Source organism: Carlito syrichta, unplaced genomic scaffold (assembly GCF_000164805.1).
Source record: "Carlito syrichta isolate Samal-C Ts95f unplaced genomic scaffold, Tarsius_syrichta-2.0.1 Scaffold288909, whole genome shotgun sequence".
NCBI classification, from domain to species: Eukaryota; Metazoa; Chordata; class Mammalia; order Primates; family Tarsiidae; genus Carlito; species Carlito syrichta.
The window spans coordinates 298317-323472 of record NW_007233005.1 but is presented as its reverse complement, the minus strand read 5'-3'; the positions used below and the strand labels follow the sequence as shown (position 1 = coordinate 323472).

General features: G+C 37.5%; 1 protein-coding gene across 5 annotated transcripts; it reads right to left on the bottom strand.

Annotated features, from left to right (window-relative positions):
* Positions 1-5745: 5745 nt before the first annotated feature.
* ZNF286A (zinc finger protein 286A) lies at positions 5746-23479 on the bottom strand. 5 transcript variants are annotated; one of them, XM_021710413.1, is made up of 6 exons: positions 23410-23464; positions 22786-23100; positions 21832-21920; positions 17728-17842; positions 15861-15953; positions 6169-7669 (listed from the first exon to the last, which is right to left on the bottom strand). In XM_021710413.1, the coding sequence occupies exons 2-6, from the start codon at positions 22820-22822 to the stop codon at positions 6438-6440; spliced, it is 1566 nt and encodes a 521-aa protein (XP_021566088.1). In that variant the 5' UTR covers positions 22823-23100; positions 23410-23464; the 3' UTR covers positions 6169-6437. The 5 variants fall into 5 exon arrangements, with proteins under 5 accessions (XP_008052152.1, XP_021566088.1, XP_021566089.1 ...); XM_021710414.1 differs by having other exon boundaries at positions 22786-22944; positions 23410-23443; XM_008053961.1 differs by lacking the exon at positions 23410-23464 and having other exon boundaries at positions 5746-7669; positions 22786-23121.
* Positions 23480-25156: the final 1677 nt, after the last annotated feature.

The window sequence follows — 25156 nt, the reverse complement described above, 5'->3', positions numbered from 1 at the left end:
TTTGGTATGTCTCATAGCTATTAGTTAAAAATTATTTTATGAACTGTTCTATTTATAGAAAGAGGCATCATATCAGAGAGAAGCCTTCTCTAAATTAATTTTGGATAGATATGTTACTAAACTGTTTCAAATTCTGTATACTTATCTATGTTTGGTAGGCCCTGGAGATTGTTCTCACTATCCATAATATGTTCTTACCCTCAGGGAAAACATTGATTAACTTCTTCTTGAATTAATCATGCATTACATCTCAATAAAGGATTTTACTCTCCTCCATTCTAATATTGTTGGTTACTCTAAAAAATTATAAATTGTTATTAATTCTAAATTAATTCATGCTAAATTAAATTGAGCTATCAAAATGATCTGATGACATCTTCTGAATACCCGAATCCAGTCATATCTGAAGCCAGATCTCAGTCTTTAACTCTCATGGTAGCCCTTTTGTTTAAGCTAGCCTGAAGAGGGTTTTCACAAATTAAAGAGTCCTAGATAACCCAGGAGGTTTAAGTCACTTCAACATGAGATGCACAGATCAAACTGGGAATTGAGTCAGCCATGCATATAATTGTTTTTGGTATGGCAAAGTAACATTTGAAATGGTATCTGCTCTGTGTTATCTTGAGCAGACTCCCTGCCAATTCTCAATGAACAGATAGCACAAGTTAGCATTAAGAATTGGCCTTCTGGTGAGAGGTAAATGCTTTCTGTACATATACCAGAGCCTGGTGTCAAAGAACAAAAAATTACCACTGAAATATAACTCTGCAATGTGCAACAAAGCACTTTCACGTATATGATTTCATATAATCCCACAGAAATCCTATAAAGTCGATGTTGTAAATATTTTCCATTGGTTCTGGCTTTTTTGTCAGTGTCACTGTTTGATCTTTGAAAAACTGCTGTCTGGGGGATATAAATTGAGACAGAGAAGGCCAGATAGACTTATTCATGCTGAAGATTGCTTTCCAATTGTAGTGTTTTACCTGCACAGTATCTTGGATTTCTTTTAGGGAAGCACTCCCCTTCCCACCTGCAGTACAAGTTGTGTCAGTGGGATGGACTCCACCCTCCCCTTCTTCAGGGTTTACACAGACTGAAACCTGGTCAATGAGAGGACACCATTTCTAGGGCTGTAAACGGTTCAATGGTTAGCATGACACAAACAGAGCTGAGAAGTAGCCTTGGGGATTTTGCTGTAGCTATTTGGAAAGAGGTTCTGACCTTAGGGATGTGAATACTAAAAGCCATAATCACCTGCACTTGCTAGTAGGCATGCATGTCACCACAGGAGATTGAGGAAAATAGAGCCAACACAGAGGAAACCAGAGCAGAGATGGAGGCAAACACTCCTTGATCTAGCAAAGCCTTCAGTTTCGCCCTTCAGATTCCCCAGATATGTGAACTCTTCTGACACAGCAATAATGTGCTTATGTGTGAATTGGTGGGAGGGGAGGTATGTACATTTTATGTACAGTCTGCTCAATCTAAGGGCACATCATGTGGTTTGTGGACAAACAGGCTTAAAAATAATAGATTACATCATGAAAAATGTAAAGAACAATTCAGTGAGAACATCCAAATTTTTGAAGACATTAATTGAAACTGTACAGTAATAATCCATAAAGCTAAGTTATATGTATTACCACAGGGAAATAACCATCCATAAAACTTATGGTGAGGGATAACTCATGTGGCTGTGGGTCTCAAGACTACCCAGTTGGGGCCTAGAAAGAATTAGGTACAGAAAGGAATGGAAAAAGCAGGGACATATGGTTTCTAATTCGAGTTCTGTTCTGATATATATGTGTGTGTGTGTGTGTATATATATATATATATATATATATATATATATATATATATATATATACACACATATATATATATTTTAAGTGAGATCACGACTAAAAATAATAATTGTGAAAGACTTAATAGATAAATGAACAAGTGCTGGGCATGATGGCTCACACCTGTAATGCCAGCACTTTGGGAAGTGAAGACAAGAGGATTGTCTGAATCCAGGAGTTTGAGACTAGCCTGGGTAACTTAGCAAGACTTAGTCTCTATAATAAATAAATAAATAATTATTCAGGTGTGGTGGCACATGCTTGTGGTTCCTTGGAGGCTAAGGCAGAAAGATGCCTGAATCCAGCAGGTCAAGGTTATGGTGGCTGTAATCATACCACTGCAATCCAGCCTGGGTGACAAAGTGAGACTCTAATTAAAATAATAATAATAATAATAATAATAATAATAATAGAACCAGTTAATCGACAAAAAATTGGAATGACGTTTGGTATGCTTATACTGTTGTTTTTATACTTTTGGGTGATGTTACATAGTCATCTCAAAAACCAGACGTAATTCAAAATTTACATCAATCAATTTTTAAACCATATTTTGCCTACTTTTAACTGTGCTTTTTATATAAAGTTCTTTTCTACCCTTTCCCCCAGTTACCCCTGCTGAGTGATGCCTGCATCTGGCCTGAGGACTCAGCACTGTGATAGAAACTACCTTCTTCTGCTCCTTAACTTTCTCACAGATATGTTGGCTACTAAGGGTATTTCTCATTCCATCACTCCAGAAATCTGAAGCCCAGATGAAAACTAGAAATGTGACTGGTTTCCTGAATGATATAAGATATTTTATGGTTGGTCCTTCATTACATCTTTAAATATGCTTACATCAGGAGAATTTAAAAACAATTTACAAAAGTTTTTGACAATACATATACAAACATCTTTATTGACAGTGGGCCAATAAGAACAAATTTTGTTTATAGATAACCAAAAACACTTGAAATGCATAACATTAAAACTTTCAAGATTCATATGGGAGTACAAACATGTGGTGAGGTTGAGCATCAGGTATAAAAAGGACAAATGCTGAAATGCCAAAGTTCCCAGTATAAATAACTTAGAGCAAGTCCCTTAATGCTATTTCAACTGCAATTGGATTGCAAACTTGAGTCTCTGGAGCCATCAGCTAGTTCCTGTTTAAGTGATACCTAAAAAGAAAAAAGCAAGTTCCAGGAGGTCTCAAGAAGGCTGTGTGAGGAACAGCAACAGACGGAGGCAAAAGTAGAAAGAAGTGAAACCCCATCTTTATAAGCCAGAAAGTAGGATGGTCACAGATCTTCTTTGGTAAACAAAAGGTGTGGAAGATACACCCACTCTTAAGTAACTTCTACTGACTGATGTTTAGCCATATATATATATAGAGAGAGAGAGAGAAATGGAGAAAGAGTGCAAGCATGAAGGGGAGGTCTTCTCTATAGCTATTTATTGTGTGTCAAGTCCTTTATATGCAGTCTTACTTAATTTTCATGATACTCTTAGGAGATGATTTATTCCCATTGTTTAAACCTAATTTAAAGAAACTGAAAGTCAGAGAGAGTAACTTTTTTCAAGGTCACGTAACTTCTAAGTGAGGACAGCAGAACTTAAACTCAATTTTGAAAAGCCCATGTTGGCCTCATTCCCTTAGTCAAATTTTGGCCCCCAAATGAATTTTATACTCAAGCATTTGGCATATTGAAAGTTTCCATAATTTGAATTCTCTTGACAGTATATAGTTAACATCCTATATCTATACATACATATATACAGAGGGTGCCAAAAAAAGTATACACATTTTAAGAAAGGAAAAAACCATATTAAAATTGTAATACTCAATATAAACCAATAACAAGTCACACTTGGTGGATGGTTGCACTGATCAATTCTACTTTCTGCCTGTCACATGATAGTAGCATTCATTTGATTAATAGCCTCTTTTGAGCGAATGTATATACATATTTTTGGCAACCCTGGTATATACCTATATATATGAATACATACATATATATATATATATATATATATGTTCTTTATTTCAATAGCTTTAGGGGGTTAAAATGGTTTTGGCATGGGCTTTAAGGGTATTCACCAACCCCACCTGTGCACACCCAATATAACCCAATAGGTGATTTTCTATCCCTGCATTCCTTCCCCCCTCCTCCTTCTGAGTCTCCAGTGTTTATTATATCATTCTCTAGAGTTTTATTTTGATGCATCATTTCCCATCTCTTTTATTTTCCTGACTCCAATTATCTCTAACATACTCTTCTGTAACATTAAATTTTCTGTCAAGTGTCATATAGTAAAGATTTTAGGTTTAGGGGGACATACAATCTGCTATGGGGTAAATATGTCTTCCAAAGTTCATATGTTAAAACCTAATAAGCTATATGATGGTATGAGAAGATGGGTGTTTCAGAAATGATTAGGTCATGAAGATGGAGCCCTCATGAGTGGGACTAGCACTTTAATAAGGGACTGAAGAGACCAGACTTCTCCCCTTTTACCATGTGAGCACACAGTGAAAAGATGCCTTATATTAACCAAGAAGTAGGCCCACACCAGATCCTGTATCTGCAGGTACCTTGATCTTGGACTTCCCAGTCTCCAAAATCGTGAGAAATGTATTTCTGTTGTTTTTAAGTCACCCAGTCTATGGCACTTTGTTATAGCCCAAAGACATAATCTCTGCAGCAGCTACCCAACTCTGCCATTGCACACAAAAACAACGACAACATGTAAATTAATGAGTATGGCTGAGTTCCAATAAAAGGTTATTTACAGAAACAGATGGTAGGCCAGAATTAGTCCATGAGTCCAGGCCACAGAATTTCTGTTCTAAATAGTTAATACTATTAAGGTAATGAAAAGAGTTGAGCTCCTTTTCCAGTATTTTGTTGAATCAGTCATTCCTCTACCCTGATCTCTCAGTCCCTAAGCTTTCCCACCCACCCTGACCCCCTTTAATAGTTTTTTTGTTAATTTAAACATATCTTTCTGAAGGATCCTTTCATCACTCATTTCCTCTGATTTTCATATTACTGGATTTATACTCCATTTATCCTTAATGATGGTGCTCTCCACTACCACCACTTCTTTAAACTCAATCTTTCTAAATTTCTTCAATCACAAAACTAAAGTCTACTGAGAGGGAATAATGAGAAGTATCAGAGATAATGTGGAAGGGGAAGGAGTATGAATTGGTCATGAAGGATAGAAATCAGGAGAGGAAAGAGATATCTATGATTAATTATGCTTTTGCTAAAATTTTATACAGTTGTTTCATACAATATGTAATATATACTAGAGTAACAATAACAAGTTGATACTTCTATATTTTAATATTTGTTTGAAACTTTGCTTTTGTGTTCTAATCCCACCACTGGTCTTTGGTCACTCATGTAAATTATACAACTATACCATTGTGGTTTCATGCCTTGCCTACTTTCCTTAGAGGTCTGGGATAAAGACCAACCAATATGTAGATAATAACAACAAAAATGTGGGTAAATTTAAAGGCCAGAGAAATGGCAACTTCTTTATGAAGGGAAGCTGCTTATCCTCAAGTGAGTAAAGAGAGGAGTCTTCTTGGTGTTATTTTCCATACCTGACAGGAAAGTATTCCCTAGTGTTTCACAGTTGCTTCAGTTCTTCTTGACTGGGACCCTAAATATAATAACACATTGAACCCATCAACTTTTTAGACCCTCAATATCCCTGGGGCTTTTTCGAAAAGTAACACAGCATAGCTTGCAGAAAGCGGGATAATGTAGAGAAATGAACTCTCCTTAATATTTTGATTATAGAAAACCAAAGATTCATTCAATGCCAAGGATAAGAAAAGAGGAACTTGATCAACAACTAGTTAAAACTTTGACCCATTGTTTTACTTCAGGGAAATGCCCACGAAAATGGAAAATAAAGGAAATACTCCATAGCATAAGGGATAACAATTATATAAATTTATGACCAACGTAATCCATGTGAACATAACTTAGAATCTTCTGTAAATACATTCCAGTTATGTTCATCAAATTACACAGAGACTTTTCAGGGGAAGAAGCAACTTCTAACTCTTAGACTTTTTAATTTTCAAGGCTAATACAAAAGAAATGACACTCTCTGGAGAAATGACACAATCTGTATAACAGGATCTGTAGTTGGGATTCAAGAAGTAATAAATAATAACTATGTCTTCCTGATGATAAAGATATAAGCCCTCATCCTAATCTATGAAATAAGAATTACTTTACAAAGTAAGAGGCTACAACAAAGCACCGATATGACCAAGAAAAGGGAAAACTGAATTTCATGTTTATAACTGCTACTTACTCTGGGATTTCTTGAATTTCCACAGATAGAATTAGGAGGTTAGGGATGAAAATATTGAAATCTCTGAAAAGAAGTTTTCATAACTGTCAAATTAATGGACACAAGGAACATCCTGCACATGGCTCAAAACTATATATTAAGAAAATGAAATTAGATACATATAGAATTGGTTCTCAAGTGTATATCGTGGGTCTTCCACTTAAACGCTCAGGTATTCAACATAGTGAATAAACAGACTTACATTTCTTCACATTCAGTGATTTTTCAGAGTTGCTCTTCAGTGTGAATTCTTTGATGTCGGATGAGGGATGAGCTACACTTAAAACTTTTCCCACATTCATTACATCTAAAGGGTTTCTCTCCAGTATGAGTTCTCTGATGTTGGATAAGAGCTGATGAATGAATGAAGGCTTTGCCACATTCACTACATTTGTAGGGTTTCTTTCCAATATGAATTCTTTGATGTTTAGCAAAATTTGAGCTCCGGCTAAAGGTTTTCCCACATTCATTACATTCATAAGGTTTTTCTCCAGTATGAATTCTCTGATGCTGAACAAGATGTGTGCTCTGACTAAAAGTTTTTCCACATTCACTACACTCATATGGCTTTTCCCCAGTATGAACTCTCTGATGCTTAGTTAGGGATGAGCAATGGCTAAAGGCTTTCCCACATTCTTGACATTTATAGGGTTTCTCTCCAGTATGAGTTCTTTGATGTTTAATGAGTGCTGATGAATGAATAAAAGCTTTATCACATTCATTACATTCATAAGGCTTCACTCCAGTATGAATCAACTGATGCTGCACAAGATGTGTACTTCGATTAAAACCTTTCCCACATTCATTGCATTCATAAGGTCTTTCTCCAATGTGAATTTTCTGATGTACTGCAAGGGATGAGCTTTCTGTAAAGCTTTTCTTGCACTCACTGCACTCAAAGAGAATTCTAGTATGAGTTCTCTGATGTTTAGTTAAATTTGCTCTGTGGCTAAAAGATTTCCCACATTCATTGCAGGTATAGGGCTTTTCTCCTGTATGAACTCTCTGGTGTCGAATAAGCACTGAATGGTAGGTGAAGAGTTCACCACAATCATCACATTTATGAGGTTTTTTCTCTTTATACATTCTCTGCTTTTTTAGTAAGTTTGATTTCTGATTCAATCTTTTTTCAAGTGTATGAAAGGCATAGGCTCCTTTTGGAACTCTGTCTTCTGTAATAAGGACAGACTTCTGACTGAAGTTTTTCCAATATACATCATGCCTATGGTCTCTTTCCTCAGAGAATGAATTCATATGGGTGAACATTTCTCTTAAACATCTCTCCTGATTTCCTTGCTGATTCTCTAACCAATTTTCACATTCAAGAGCTGTTTCTAAGTTGGAGTCATAAACATTATTCCTTGTCAGTCTGTCTATTATTGCAACCTGGCAAGACTCTTCTTTGGAAAAATCTTGCAATGAAGTTGAATCATCACTCTCACGTCTCGTCTCCAAGTCTGAAAGACATTGGAAATGCAAATTTCCTTCATTTTCTGTGCTCAAAAAAAGGCAGTTCTGTAACAGGTAAGAGTTAATCAAAGTGAAAAGCATGCCTTCAAGGAACAAGCGGATTTGACTCTTATTAGGTGATTTACAGAGAAACAAATGGACAGAAATAAACTCTCAGTATGTGCAGAGAAAATGTGTATACTCTATCCAGGAGAGTCAGAAGAGGGGAAAGATGATCAGAAACGTGGGTGAAAAGATGCTGATGAATCAGTACATCAGTGGATGCACAGGCAGTGAGTACACTAGATCAGGATGGGGAGAAACAATATTTTATAGAATACCTACTGTTGTAATAAGTTCCCAGGCAGTTATCATCTTAGTATAGAATACAGTTATGACTTCTAAGTTTCTAGTCTTCCAATCCTACTCACATCAAACATGCATTCCACTGTCAGCTTAGGCTTCCTCACAATGCTATTATAACTTATTCCTAATCAAAAATTTCCTATGATCTCTCAAATATATAACAAATATATAAAATGATACATGCACAAGGCTATTCATTCAGACACTAACTGAGGTATGACATGACCAGTAACGTGTCCTACTATACATAAATGACTGACCATAAAGTGAATACAAAAGATGGAGTACTATGCAACTTTTTAAAAATGAGAAAGATCGCCGGGCTCGGTGGCTCAGCCTGTAATCCCGCGCCTTTGGGAGGCTGAGGTGAGTGGATTGCCAGAGCCGGCGGGTTCGAGACCCACCTGGGCAGCGAGACCTCATCTCTACAATAAATAAAAAAATCAGCTGGGTGTGGTAGCGCGCGCCTGTAATTTCGGCTACTCGGAAGGCTGAGGCGGAAGGATTGCCGGAGCCCAGCAGGTCGAGGCTGCCGTGGCCGGGAGCGGCCACTGCACTCCAGTCTGGGCGACAGAGTGAGACTCCAACTCAAAAAAAAAAAAAAAAAAAAAAGAGAAAGATCTCTAAATATTGCTATAAAGTGATCCAAATATACTGTTAGGGGAAGAAAGCAAGGTGTAAATAAGTGTGCATAGTTTGCTATTGTGTTGTGTAGAAATAAGGGGGAAATATAAATATATACATTATTTATGTATTTAAAAACCAAACAAGGATAAGTGAAAAACTAATAAAAATGTTTACCAATAGGGAAAATATCAGAACAGAGGAGAGAGGGGCAAAGATGGAAGCTAAATCGCTTTAAATATATCTACTATGAATATACTAGAATTTTTGTATCTAATATAAAACTATTTTGTAAGGACAAAATAATTTACACAGTGTAAATTAAGGAATAAAGAGATGAATAAAAAAGAAGTAACAAATTCAGAAATAGACTCAAGTACAGGCAAGAATTAAAGATAATATGAAGATGATATTTCAGTCGGTGAACAAAAGACACAGTTGTTTTTTGTAATACATGGTGCCATGGCAACTGATTAACCATTTAGAAGAAAATGAAGTTAGATGTGTGTCTCTTTTCATACATCAAATAAATCCTATTCATTCATTTATCTATGCATCTTCACTCTATTCTATTAAACAAATATTTACTGAATATTTACCATGTATTAGGCTTTGTACTAGTCACTGGGGAAAAACAGTCACTATGCACATATAGGAAGAAATAATTTAATATAGCACTCACAAATAAACATAAAACTACACATGTTGAAAGTACTGAGAAATAAAAGGAAAATGATGCTATGAAAAAAATAGAAGTAGGAAAATAAGACGGAGAGGCTTTACTGATTGAAAGGAGGGTTGGTACTGGGGTTTGGTGAGTGTTTCAGGTGACAGATACAAAATCATTGATGTGAGCATTTCTGGTGGAGGGAATATGCACAAAAGCCCTGAGGTAAGAGGGATATTCCAGAAAAGCACAGTGGTTAAGAAGATGGACTCTGGAATCAGAGCTTGACAGCTTCCTAAAACTTAAAAGACTTTTCTGATAAGGTCAGTTGTGATATTAAAGACTGTAATTTAAAAAAATATTGCAACGGGGCACAGTGGCTCACACCTGTAATTTCAACACTTTGGGAGGCCAAGGTGGGAGGAGAGTTGGAGGCCAGGAGTTCAAGACCAGCCTGGGCAACATAGTAAGACCCTATCCCTACAAAAAATAAAAAAGTAAGCATGGACATGTAGTTGTTGCTACTTAGGAGACTGAGGCGGGAAGACTGGTTAAGCCCCAAAGTTCAAGGTTACAGTGAGCTATGATCATGCCAATGGACTCCAGCCTGGGGAAGAGAACCCCGTCCCTTAAAATAGTATAATATATGAGGGGGGACCCAAAAAACCCCAGAATTTAAGTATTAAAAATTGTGTATTTATTCTTACATGTTTAAACTTCAGTCACCTTCAAAGTACACTCCGTTTGATGCAATACATCTATCAAAATGCTTTTTTCCACTGCTCAAAACAGTTTTTGAACTCGTCCATTTTGATGCCTTTTAGTGCTTCTGCTGTTTTTTGTTTCACTTCTTCCACATCAGCAAAACATTTCCCTTTGAGGACTTTTTTCATTGGAGAAACAAAAAAAAGTTGCTTGGGGAGAGATCAGGTGAATAGGGAATGTAGGGCACACGTCATGCTCTTTTTGGTCAAAAACTGCTGAACACTCAGTATGGTGTGGGTGGGTGCATTGTCATGGTGGAACAACCAGTCACCTCTTTGCCATAACTTGAGATGTTTCTTCTGCAAATCATAACAAAACCTTTTCAAAACTTCCAGATAGAAACTTTGGTTTACTTTTTGATTCAGAGGAACAAATTCTGAATGTACTACAAGGGCCCCGTCCTCCAAAAGATAATTCTGGGGTTTTTTTTGGGTCTCCCCTCATAAAGTGCCAACATGTAAGATCTGCATAATTCAATAAACCAATATTTTCTGAAAGATCAACAGATTTTATTTTACTAGAGTACAAAAAACTTATGGATATGGCCTTAGATTCCACATTGTACCTACTCTTTAAGAAATTACCACTTGTTCAGTTTTGGAGTTGTTTCAAAGAAGGATAGCCATATTTATCTGAAAAGACTATACAACACTCCTTCCTTTTCTAATTATGCTTTGGTTTTCTTCATACTCTTCAACTAAAACAACATATCACAATAAATTGCATTCAGAAGTTGGTTTCTGAAAATAGCTGCTTTTTATAAAAATTATACTGTGCTAAGATGTATATAGGCCTATAATTATTATTAAATGCATTAACTAATAGTTTAAATTTTTGCTTTAATTTCTAATACAGCAAATATTGGTAGATACAACCTACATAAAGAAAATCTCTTTAGAGTTTTAAATAATTTTTAGACTTGCATTAGGTCCTTTGATGTCAAACCATTAAGAATTGCTATAAAACAAAAAAGAGATGGTAGATGCCATGATAGTATGAAAGCAGCCTGGGATAATACATACATGAATGGGTATGGCTGTGTTTCAGTAAAACTTTATTTAGAAAAGTAAGCAGCAGGCTGTGAAATAAGGTTGGAATAATGAGTAAAAGCCAGATTTTGCAAGACTTCGTAGGTCTCAAGGATTGTGTCTGTTATTCTGAAGGCAATGAGAAGCCGTTGAAATGTTTTAAGCAAAGATTAGATTTGATTTTGAAAACATCACTTTCAATATGATGTAGAGAATGGAGTATGTGGGACAAAGGTGGGATCAAAGAGGTTATCACAGTAGTCCAGGCAAACAAAAGGGATATGAAGGAATGCTCACAGTGAAGAAATATTTAGAATATAAGTAGGTAAATACAATATGAAGTGGATAAAGGAGGGGGGTGGAATGTATGACCATTTATAGATTTCTGGTATGTATGATTTGATAAGACAATGAGTATCATTAAAACAATTAGTGGAAAAGGATCCAGTTGGGAATGGGGAATTTGGACATATTTTAGGTATTCAGTTTAAAATATGTATTGAAGTGTCTTTGACATAAGCAACTGGAGACATCAAATGGTTACACAGATGTTCAGAACTGGAGCTCTGAGGAGAGGTCTAGGATGGAAACACCAATTTGGGATAGAAGGTAATTGGTTGTGGTAATGATTATACTATTGAAGGAGAAAGTAGATGCTGCAAACAGGTGACCAGTTGGCTAAACCTAACCTCAGACATGTTTTCCTTGTGTCACACTATTTGTAAAAATTTTAACAATTAGTTGCTAACATTTAAAAATAGGAAGATTTGAGAAAAAAATGCAAATTTGGGGCTTCTCTTGAAAACAACTAGAAACATACTGAAAGACAACAACCTGCTAAAGCAGACTGGCAACTGCAGCTTGCTGCTTACTTTTCTAAATAAAGTTTTACTGGAACACAGCCATACCCATTCATGTATATATAATGTCTAAGGCTGCTTTCATGCTACCATGGCAGATTTAATAGTTGCAGAGAGACCATGTCCTACAAAGCCCAATTACTTACTATCTAGCTCTTTACATAAAAAGTTTGGTAGCCCTTGAGCTAGAGCTCATGAAGTAATAGCTACTCCTATGCTCCTCCAGTTTACCAGTTCCAACCCTGCTTGCTTCACTCAGTTATATTATCTTCTGGCCTATATAAGCACTCAAATTTATGGCTCGGGTATATAAAAGGAGATTAAAATCAAATCTTGAGAAATTTAAACATTTAATGGTTCAAAAAGAAGACTAAGAAAATATACTCAGATAAGAAAGAGGCAATTCCAAATGGATTGAGGATTTAAGGGAAAAAAATTAAAGTACAAATATATTAGAAAACCAGTACAGAGAGGTAACTAAACAGATAGTTAGATTTATATAGCCTTATATAAAAACCTTTTAATAAAACCTTTTTAAAATAGTAATAAAAACCTTTTAAAATAGTAATTAAAAGGAAAAGATAACAAAACATCACATTTGCACATCAAAAAGCATAGTAAAACTGAAAAGCAAAAACTAGAAAAACTATCTGTAACGTGACAAGGGATAAAAATCTCATATATGAAGAGTTCTTGCAGAACGCTAAGAAAATAGCAATGACACCCTATAAAAGGGGAAGGGTGGTGAGTAGGCAAGTAACAAAAACTGATAGGCTTACAAGGAGAAACAGGCATATCCATCAACACAGGGAAAGATTAAAAAACTTATAGTATTCAAAAGAATCAGATTTTAAAAAAGAATAATATTCAGTGAAGATTTTGTTTATGAGACATACACACTATTAATTATAGCAATTACACTAGAATGGTATTGGAGCGTAGATAGACAAGTAAACTACAAAGCCTAGAAACAGATACAGGTAGGTAGGGAAACTGGGTTTACCAGAGAGTTAGCATTCAAGTCAATAACAAAAGAGTCATCCAATAATGATGCTGAACTATTGATGTTAAGCATGGAAAAAGATGGAATCAGTTTCCTATTTCACACCATATACAAATATAAATACCTGGAAAACAAAACTTGAAATTTTAGAATAATACACAGATTATCTTTCTGACATTGGGATAACATAGACAGTTCAAATAAACAGTCCAGAAAAAAATTGATAAATCTGAAATTAAAACTTAAAAATTCTATATGCAGGCCAGGCTCAGTGGCTCAGCCTGTAATCCCAGCACTTTGGGGGGCCTAGGTGAGTGGATTGCCTGAGCCCGTGGGGCAACTTGGTGAGACCTTGTCTCTACCAAAAATCAAAAATTAGCCGGGCGTGGTAGCGCGTGCCTATAGTTCCGGCTGCTTGGAAGGCTGAGGTGGAAGGATTGCCAGAGCCCAGCAGGTCAAGGCTACGGTGGCCGGGAGCGTGCCACTGCACTCCAGCCTGGGCGACAGAGTGAGAGACTCCAATTAAAAAAACAAAAATCTATATACTTAAGAAATCACAAAATAAAGCCAAAATTGGAAGAATCAATTTTTTTTCTCAATGATTTCCAACGCTGCCTCTGTCATATATTAGTATCTAAAATATATAAAGAACCCCAACAAATCAAGAGAAAGATATGAACAGCACAATTTTTAAAAACTGGTAATCAATAGGTAATTCACAGAAAAATCTTGAACAGCCAATTACCATGAAATGCTCAAACTCACTTTTATTTATCACTCAGAAAAATGCAAGTTTAAAAACATAAAAATCATTTTGCATCCATCAGATTGACAAAAATGAACAAGTCCAATAACTTCAAGTGTTGGCCAGGATGCTGAAAGAAACTTGGCAGTTACTAGTAAAGCTAAATATATGAGTAGTTAAGACCTGTCATTCTTCTTCCAGTTATCTACTCTAAACCAGCTCTCAAGACTAACACATGGAATCAATAAAAGGATAATCACTGCAACTCTGTTAACGAATGGCAAGAAAGTAAAAATAAACTGTTCAGTTTCTTCACATAATGGATTCACTCCACAGTGGTTAAAATGAATAAACACAATTCATATGCATTAACAAATTAATATCAAAATACAATGTGAAGTTTAAAAATTAGATTACAGAAGAAAAAGTATACACACTGTTTTTTTTTGTTTGTTTTTTTTTTGAGTTGGAGTCTCACTCTGTTGCCCAGACTGGAGTGCAGTGGCCGCTCCCGGCCACTGCAGCCTCGACCTGCTGGGCTCCAGCGATCCTTCTGCCTCAGTCTTCCGAGTAGCCGGAATTACAGGTGCGCGCTACCATGCCCGGCTAATTTTTTAATTTTATTGTAGAGATGAGGTCTTGCCTGCCCAGGTGGGTCTCGAACCCGCGGGCTCAGGCAATACACTCACCTCAGCCTCCCAAAGGCGCGGGATTATAGGCTGAGCCACCGAGTCCGGCACACACTGTTTTATATACACATATATGTGTGTGCATGCATACACATACACATGCAAACGTTGGAATGATTCACACCAACTTCAAGATATACTGGTTACTTTTTTTTTTTGAGTTGGAGTCTCCCTCTGTTGCCCAGATTGGAGTGCAGTGGCATGCTCCCGGCCACCTCAGCCTCAACCTGCTGGGCTCCGGCGATCCCTCCGCCTCAGCCTTCCAAGCAGCCGGAACTACAGGTGTGCGCTACCACACCTGGCTAGTTTTTGATTTATTGTAGAGACGAGGTCTTGCCAAATTACCCAGGTGGTTCTCGAACCTGTGGGCTCAGGCAATCCACTCGCCTCGGCCTCCCAAAGTGCTGGGATTACAGGCTGAGCCACCGAGCCCGGCCTATACTGGTTACTTCTAAGGGAGAATGAGAATAAAAAGACTAACTAAATACATAATTTTTTTATTTTTTAAAAAGTAAAAGATACCATATTCCCATAAGAATGGCTAAAATGAAAACAGACAATAGTAAGTGCTACCAAGAATGTGGAGCAACTAGAATTCATATGTTATGCTAATGGGAATGTAACATGTACGATGACTTTAGAAACCTCTTTGGCGGTGTCTATCAAAAGTGAACATGCACCTACCCTATGATCCAACAATTATATATGATCTTGATAATATATCGAATTCCCTGAATATGTATATATTATCCAACAGATATATGTGTTCACCAAAAGACATGTAAGAAAATGTACACAGCATCTAGCCAAAAACTAGAAGCTACACAAATGCCCATCTTTAGAAGTATGATAAACTGGTATACTGACATAATGAAAGACTATATAACAATGAATATGAACAAATAACAACATGAATGTATCTCACAGCTAATGTTCAGTAAAGGAAGCCAGATATAAGAGTATGTATGTATAATGTGATTCCATTTTTATAAAGTTCAAGAACAGTTGAAACTAACCTAGAGCGCTACAAGTTAGGATAAGGCTACTCTTGGGAGGAGGGTGGTGGCTGAAAGAAGGCATAAGGGTGCTTCTAGTGGTGCTGGTAAGGTTGTTTTCTTGATCTAGGCACTAGTTACATGAATGTGTTCAACTGATGAAAACTCAGAATTGTACAATTATGATAGTTTTGTGCATTTTATATTGTAAAGGAAGAAAAGAAGAGAAAAAATGAGGCAAATGAAGCCAAATATTAGCATGTGTTTAATGTTGGTGATGGATATATGAATGTGATTTTATTTTCTGAACTTCTGTATTGCATTTAAAATGCTGCACTATTTTAAAAATAAAGGCACACAGGCACTTCTAATAATCTTTTTTAAGCAATGAAAAGTGCCACTTCTTCACTGTCTTGCAGGGCTATCATTTTTAAAGACTCTGATCTATTAGACTTACCTGAATAGCTGCGTTTGGGGGCTTTTCTCTCAAGCTTCAATGCTTCTTTTCCATTCTCCAGTTTATAGTTCTCAGTTTCGGAAACTGGAAGCCCTGTTCATTTTAAAAAAAGAAAAAAAAAGAAATGAAAAATAAGAAAGAGAAAAAAAATATGGGACTTCATTATTTGTGATGGGCACAATCTATACTGGAGTACAATTCTCATCCCTTGATCTACGAATACAAGATATTACAAAAAGCTCTGGAGTAAGGGAGGATGGGCTTCTAAATGGAGCTTAAAGTATATGCAGCAGGAGTCTGAGCCTGGTAGGGAGTTAAAAATTTGGTTTGTGAAGAGAGATGTTTTCACCTGTCAAAAAAGAACAGAATTTCTCCTTATTTCCTTATTATGCGACAAAGTTTCAGAGATATTGTGGATTAGTCCTTATTTCAGTAAAGAAGATGGGAAAAGTGGGACCTTAGTGGCAGTACCACAAAATTGTGGCTATGGTAACCTGAGTTTTTGTCCTTGAAAGTCTTTCCTTTTCTCTTTTCTCAGTTACTAGAAGTTACTTTCTTGGGGGATTTGTTATACGAGATTTGGGAGGGACTAACATAGTCCCTACTACCCCTCAAACATATGCATGCTTGTGCACATGTATACACACATACACACACACACACACACACACACACACACACACACACACACACACAGACACATACACAGAGGAGTGGCACAAGACCTAGAACTAAACACAGAGCACTCTCTCTGGTTCTAGTGACTGTTTTGCTGATGAACATGTGACTTGATTTGTGAAAACTCTCAGAATAGAATCCTTTTCTTTTTTTCATTAGCTCTCTAGAAGAATAACGTAATCCCAGGGCTGCCAATGGCAATCTTTGCCACATGGGGAGACCTTAAAAATAAAGCTAATATAAGGCAAAACCAAGACAACTGATTATAAACAAATAAACAAATAAAATAAATTCCTGGTTCGGTGTGGTGGGTCATGCCTGTAATCCTAGCACTTTGGAAGGCTGAGCCAGGAGGACTGCTTGAGCCCGGGAGTTTGAGACCAGTCTAGGTAACACAGTGAAACCTCTCTACAAAAAACAAAAACAAAAACAAAATTAGCCAGGCGTGGTGGCGTATGCCTATAGTCCTAGTTACTTGGGAGGCTGAGGTGAAACAATTAGCTGGGTTCAGGAGGCTAAGGCTGTGACTTGGCCACTATATTCCAGCCTGGGTGACAGAGTGAGACCTTGACTCAATAAGGAAAAAAAAAAAGAAATACTGACAGTATACTGAATTCCCTGAAATACATTTTTTTTTCCTCTTTAAGCTAGTGTGAATTAAGTTTCTATCACTGGAGACTGGGCACAATGGCTCATGGCTTTAATACAGCACTCTGAGAAGCTGAGGTGAGAGGATCACTTGAACCCAGAAGTTTGAAAGCAGCCTAGGCAACATAACAAGATCTCATCTCTACAAAAAACAAAAACAAATCAAAAAAAGTTGCCAGGTGTGGTGGCAAGCCAGAGTCCCAGCTATTCAGGAAGCTGAGGTAGCAAAATCACCTGAGGCCAGGAGGTTGAGGCTGAGGTGAGCTGTAATTGTGCCACTGCACTCAAGCCTGAGCAAGACAGTGAGACCCTCCCCAACTCAAGGTTTCTATCACTTAAATCCAAAGAATCCTGATACAAAATAAGCACAGACATCTCACCAAGGTCCTAGAGCTGAAACGGATTTTCTCTAGCTCAAAAGAATAAACGCTTTTTAGTTCCGTAATGCAAAAGTGAAGGCTATGTTAAGCTATTTCACTTGCAATAAAGTAATGATGCCCCACAAGCAGTTTCTGGAGTGACAATGAGAATACAGTCTTACAAAGTGCGACCAGGTTCCTATAGTTTTCCAGCATCACATCCCTTTGGGCAGGATCCAGCTTCCCCCACTCCTCTGGTGTAAAGTCCATGGCCACATCCTTGAACGTCACTGTTTCCTAGGACACAAAACATATATATTATTTATTTTTTCACTATCTTTCACTTGATAGCCTCCCTTTCATCCCTGGTTCTCCTGGCCTTTGAGTAAAGACCTGAGATACACTCAACAGAGGAAGTGACTGCAATAAACAACAAGTATTCTAATGGTATTCAGACATCAAGTATTCTATGTAAGAGGTATCGATTATGTGCCAGACACACTGTAATAGATTCAATATGAGAACCAAAATAAGACTGTGGTTTCTCCATTGGAAGATTATAATTTTTCTGGGGGAATAAATTATTAAAATATGAGCCCATGAGTGAGTGAAAAGTTTGAGAAAGTAAAATATAAGTAGAACAAAAGGTACATCTGCATAATTCACCTGAGTCCTATTAAAAATTTTAAGAATCAAGCTAGCCAATCACAAGATGAACTGTATTATAGAACTTGTAAATAGAAAAGTTAAGGAATGAAAAAAATGGCAGCAAGCAACAATCCAGTTAAACATGAATTAATTCAAGGCAAAAAGCACTAAATTGGAAAATGACTACAAAAAATAAAGAGTATAGATATAATTCACAAATGTTTATGTATAAACTATCACAAGATTACATTTCTATAAAGCAAAACATAAAAAAAACTAAAAGGAGACGTACATATTAGTATTGAACATGCCCCTTTAAGTAAAGTTATAGACAATGGGAATAATATTTCAAGGTTACTGAAATAAATATACACCAAATGCTATAACTGGATAGAAAACACCTTTCTATTTAAACATTCAAGAAGTATTTGCAAGAAGTAAAATAAATTTCAATAAATACCAAATGAAAATAGAACATGGAAATAATTGATAATTGAAAAAAATCAAAATATCAAAATAATAATGAAAATATAAAATCAATGCCAAATGGCTAAAACTGTATTAACAGGAAATTTCATAGCTTAAAATATTTCAATTTCTTTAAAAAAAAAAATCAAATAAATGAGTGAGGTATATATATCAAGTTATAAAAAGAACAAAGGAAAATAAAGAATTGCAGAATAAAAGCAGAAACTTTGAAAACAGAAAAATAAGACAGCTAGAAAACCTGAATAAGGTCAGTAGGTTATAGTATTATACCAATATCAATGTCCTGATTTTGGAGAAAGAATAATAAAGCAAAATAAAGTGTTAACTTTTAGAGAATCTAGATGAAACATATATATACAAATCTTTGTGCTATTTGCAACATTTCTTATGTCTAAAATTATTTCAAAGTAAAGTTCACATTAATGGAAATAATTTGAGATGCAATAAAAGGATCACCCTTTGAAAATAAAATGTAAAAATCACTAAGTAGCCACTAAGTAGAAAAGACAGTATAAGGAAAAATAACCTTGATCCTAGAATTGAACATACACAAGTAAATTAACACTAGGATTAACTGCCAACCATTTAGAAGAAAAGAAATCAGTACAACAAAAATGCAAATAATTGCACACATGGCACTAACACACACACACAAAACAAAGAAAGTACAGGAAACAGAATTATGAAAATCACATGGCAAGGAACATTTGAAACATACATATTACATGTGAATGAGTAAATTTCCCTTACGAAAAAGTTTTTTACAAAGCCACATCCTGTTTATAGAATAAGCCATCCCAAACAAAATATAATAACTAGGTTGGGTACTAGGGAATAAATGGAAGTAAATACAGTATATCATATCAGAAAACAGTGGTGCAAGCTCAACAAAAAAATATGGAAAAATATACACTAAACTGTTACTCTTAGTGGAGAGAGGTAAGGAACTGAATTTGGGGAGGGAAGTAGTAATTATACCTTTATGTTTTTGTATGTCTGTGCTATTACAATGAGCAAGAATTGAAAGCACGCTACTTAGAGGCTTTCAATATAACAAGAACCTTGGTTTCCACAATCCCACCATCTTAATTCGATTATTTCTTTTATTGATTTCAAGTTTTTTAGACAGAGCTTAAACTAGCTACCAAATGCCAAAGAGAAATCCTTTGACTCTACCTCTGGCTTGTAGGCTCCCACTTGGAGATGTCCCACCTTTCTGGGCCCAACCAATGTAGAACCTCACATGTATTGATTTGTATTTTTTGCCTCCCTAAAAATGTTTAAAAGCAAGCTGTAATTCAACCACTTTGGGCACATGTTCTCAGGACTTGTTGGGACTGTGCCATAGGCTTATATCACTCATATTTGGCTCAGAATAAACCTCTGTAAATATTTTGCAGTTTAGCTTTTTCATCAACTCATAAGAGGTTCAATCCACTTCTTGAATCTAATATCAAAATATATAAAATATTAACCTTTCTTCTGGTACCTGTACCCTGATTTTCCTCTAGCTCTATGTCCAGCCACTTCTAGTCTTTGAAGTTTAGGCAGTACCGACATCCTCTGATTCATGGGTGGGAGGCACGTTTGTATGTGTGTGTAGGCATATTCCATAGAGAATTACATTTAGATCTAGCCAATAACTGGTCCAGAAATGGCCTAATACTCCATCAGAGTCAATCCCAGCACTTCTACTGCAGGGATGATTAGGAGAAAAGCTGTCCTTTTTCTCTGGCCTTCAACATGGAAAGATATAAGCCTAAACTTGTTAGAGGCCAACACTAGGAGAAAAACCTCTGGAGAGCAAAAAAATAAAGATCAGTGAAATGGGGAGAATAGGTTTAATGTTACTGCTTGAGACTTATGTCTAGGCAGACTTGAATTTTTCAGTCATGTTAGTCAGATAACTCTTTTTTGCTCAGGCCAGTTTGAGTTGAGCTTTCACCAGTAGCAACTTAAAGCTTCTTGACTGAGAAAGCCTTTGAGGCTAATCTAAGGCAGTCGAGAAGCCAATGGAGACAGGCAAGTATATAAAGGGCCCTGATAGGTCACTTTTACCAATGTTACCAATCTGCAATATCTACTTTTTATACCTTGGATTATAGTAGCAAAGAGAAAGGCTGATAGAAGAATCTTTGGGTTGTGGGATGCCACACAAAATATGCAAAGCTTCTTTTTTCCTATCCTATTTCTTTTAATAAAATTTTCAAACATACAAAAGTTGAAAGACAAATATAATAATCACCTATATAGAACAACCACCTAAATTCAACAATTCTTAATATTTGCCATATTTGCCCTTTAGGAGAGAGAAGCAACAATATAAAAGTAACTTGCAGACATGATGAGACCTTTGCATTCATTATCTCAGAGAGCTGGATTTTAATTCTTTAAATTAAGCCTTTTTTTTTTTTTTTGAGTTGGAGTCTCACTCCGTGGCCCAAGCTGGAGGGCAGTGGCATATTCACGGCCACCCTAGCGTCAACCTGCTGGGTTCCAGCAATCCTTCCACCTCAGCCTTCCAAGTAGCCAGAACTACAGGCGCACACTACCATGCTTGGATCATTTTTTATTTATTGTAGAGATGAGGTCTCACCAAGTTGCCCCGACTGGTCTTGAACCCGCGGGCTCAGGTAATCCACTCACCTCAGTCTCCCAAAGGATTACAGGCTGAGCCACCGAGTCCAACTCTAAATTAAGCCTTTATAGTCTTTTCTTTTTCCTCCTTTGAATTCTCTGAGTACTTACTATTTTACAATCACCTCCAACATTTAAGGTACTTAAATTCCTACTTAAAGTCATATACATGTTGTTTCCTCTAGAGAAGTTTTCTTACAATGCACCACATTATCTTTAAAATAGTTTCCCATATTACCAAGCACAGAAATTATCATAGTAGACTAAAAATGGGAAATGTTGCTTACCTGCCTGTTGAGGGACAATAAAAACTAAATGGAGAAGAAATCCATTTAATATTATGGGTAAGAATAAGACATTTTCTACTGAGTCCATTAGTTTCCTGACTAAGTCTCTTAGAATTAGAACTCAACTCTCTAGATGGGCTCTAGTGGAAAAAGAAACTCCACATCAAAAAGAAGGGTGTGCATCTGAGAAATAGGGTGTAATTCCAATAATAGAGACACACTCACCTGGGATCTGGCTGTGAGGCGCAGAGCTGCCACTTCTCCCTCTTCTGTGTTCTCCTCTTGACAAAGGGGAGAATTCTGGGAAGACAGAGCTAAAGGCAAGAAAGCAGTAACAAGGGAACCTAGACCGATCTAGTCACTCAGATTACAAGACTAAAAACTCCTTCATCATAATACATGTGCTCCCTACAAACACTGAGACTGAAGGGAGCCCAAAACAACCAACGATCTCCCAGGATCATGGAGAATGTACAGATATGTTGCTACTTGGGGCTCAAATTCAGTTGTTACCATCATAACACATTCTGGAAGATGGCACTCTCTGATCTAGAAATTAGAATATGTCAGTTAATTTCCCAGCTTAATCTATATTAAATGGTTCTCAAAAAATCACCCTGCAAGCGTATTTATAAATATTGATTGCTGGACTCTACCTGAAAGTCATTATCACTAGTTGAGTCTGGGGTGCAATCTAGAAATCTAACAAGCACCCCAAGGAGAATTCTGATGTAGGAGATCACCGACCAAACTTCAAGAAACACTGGCCTAGAATAACTGGAAGTTAGTCACTGACTACTATGCCTGTTTTTTTCTATGTAAAACAAAATATTTTGACCAAGAAAAAAAGATAAATTCTCAGCCCCAATGATGGAGACTAGACTGGGATCATCATTCTGGAGAAAGAGCGTGTGAGAAAATGAGGCAATTGAGGCTTTGCTCATGCTTTAGAAGCTAATGTTCCACTCACATTTGGGGGATAGCTTTGAAGGGTCCATTGTGCATACAGCTGCAGTGGAAAGAGGGGTGATCGCATACCAAACCCTCCAGTTTCACTCAGAAAGCCCATCCATGACCAAGACAATGGAAACACAGCCCTCTCTAAGAGCCACCTCCCCACTTCAGGAGTGAGAATCTCACCCTTCCACGCCACAGGCTCAACACTTGAGCAAGTCTCACCTCTTTTCTCGGGCATTTCGGTCACATCTGTCTCCATGACCACCACCTCCTTCTTGTTCTGAAGATTCTGCTCTTCCCCCCAATGCAGACTTCTCTGGGTGGACTAGTTAGAAGTCCCCAAAGCCTCGTGGTCCTCCTTCCTTCCTTCCCTCCGGAGCTCTGCTGAAATGTCTCGGTCAGGTCGGGCCGGGTTTCTTCTTCACTTTAGCACCTGCCTGGGTCCTAGGGCGCTGAAGCCGGGAACAACATCCCTGAGGCTGGGTCCTCAGATGCCTGTCCCTGCCGTTTGGAGCTGTCCCTAGGGGGACCGAAAGCCTGGAAGAGATGTTGCCAGGGCTGCCGCCGAGACACAAGGAGCGCAGACAAATCCCGCCGCGCTCCGGGCACCCGCCCAGGACCCGCGCCCGCCACGCCGGCCCCCTGTCGCGCACCCGCCGGCACCACGCTCGGACTCCTGTCCCCGGGGCCGGAATTCAGGCCAGAGAGTGAGGGATGCGGATCATGGTCGTTCTCGTGGCCCTTTCCACAAACGCGCACTCCAGCCGCGACTCGCTACAGAACGACTCCCGAGGGGCCACCACCGAGGCCAAGCGAAGAGGAGCGGCATCAGAACAACCAACTCACCTCCCATCCCGGGCCTGACAAAGGCTACGAACTTCTTGGGCCAGCTCGGAATCGCGCATGCGTAAGAAGGAGACGGGCATGGCCGGCCGACCGCATCCCACCCGGAACTACGATTCCCAGAAGCCCCTGGGGTTTTTCAGATTCCGTGTCTCAGCAGGTGGGAGGTCGCATGGCTGGGCTGGGAGAATCGGAGGAGCAGCTAGCCCCGTTCCTCTCGCGAGACTATGAGGCAGCGTCTCTCGTGTCTGATCCTTGGGACGGGAGAGGGCGCGAGCGCCAAAGACGCGAGTCACGGTCTGTGCGCTTCTCCGTGCTTTGTCTGTACTGACTGCCTGCGGCACGGTACTTAGGTCTTACTCTGATGTAAGAAATATTAGAGTACATTGCTTTTATTCATATTTTTGTCTTCCCAAAACTCATCTCTTGCCTCCAAAAACTATGAAATACATTTTTTAGGAACAGCAAGTTCCTGTTTGTACGCTCAATCCGATGTTCTTGTATCCACAGGCTCCTTGTAATTCTAAAAATTCATGTATTTGAAATGAGTTGAAAAGATTGCAGCAGTTTCAACAAATTTGACCAATAGGTTATTTGCAGGCACACAAATTAGTTAAAATTTGTCATAAGCGGTTGTTCTCTCAGGGGAGCATGGTTCAGTCTCTCCAATTCTGATAGGAGACTGATCCCGTTGGACAAGTCCAAACTGCCCTCCTGTTCTCCGTAAACATTGCTGCCCACTCACCCATTTGCTCAGGCCAGAACCAGAATATTTTCAACTCTTTTCTCTCACCATCTATTACCAAGTCATGTTTATTATATTTCTTGAATGATAATCCAAATGTTTCCATCTCTCTCTGTTCTCACTTGCATTACCTTTGTTTGGGCCACCACCATTTCTCTAGGATTGTGTGAAAAATATGATGGTTAAAAGCAATAGATTGAATAGCAGAAATGTGTAAAGTTGAAGAGTGAATTCCAAAGCTAGAATATTTGGTCTAGAGACTCTACTTTTCCTTAAGATATCAGAAAGGGATACAAAGTTGAAAAGCGTGAAAGTAATGTGAAGACTGACTAGATTTTATATGAAAGTCCTAGAAGGAAAATATAAACAGACAGAAGGAAATATTTTAAGAAATAGTAACCAAGAATTATGGAGAAATGAAGAAAAATTGATGACCCTGTATTTAAAGTGCTCATAGAGAAAATTATGAAAAGACACCACATGTGTAGTGAAATCTAGCAACATAAATAACAAAGTAAAAATTCTAAAATCATCCAGAGACATAACATGATCAGCTGAACACAAAAACATTGCAATTAAAAAAATTAAAACCCCAATATGAAAACAGTGTTGACATTTTGCATCTCCTCAACAAATAATAATTGAAAAAAATCTGATTTGCCAATAGAAGCACTGGATGCAAGAAGAAAATGCAATTTTTTTGTTGATACATAATATTTGTATATATTTATGGGGTACATGGAAAATTTTGATACATGCATAGAATTTGTAATGATCAAGTCTGGGTATTTAGGATATTCATCACCTCAAACATTTATCATGTCTTTTTGTTGAGAAAATTTCAAATCTTCTAGCTATTTTGAAATATACAATATTTTATCATTAACTATAGTTATCCTGCTGTGCTATCGAATTCTAGAGCTTATTCCTTCTATCTAACTGTATGTTTGTACTCTTTAACCAACCTCTCTTTAATACCTCCCCAATCCTTCCCATCCTTTGGTA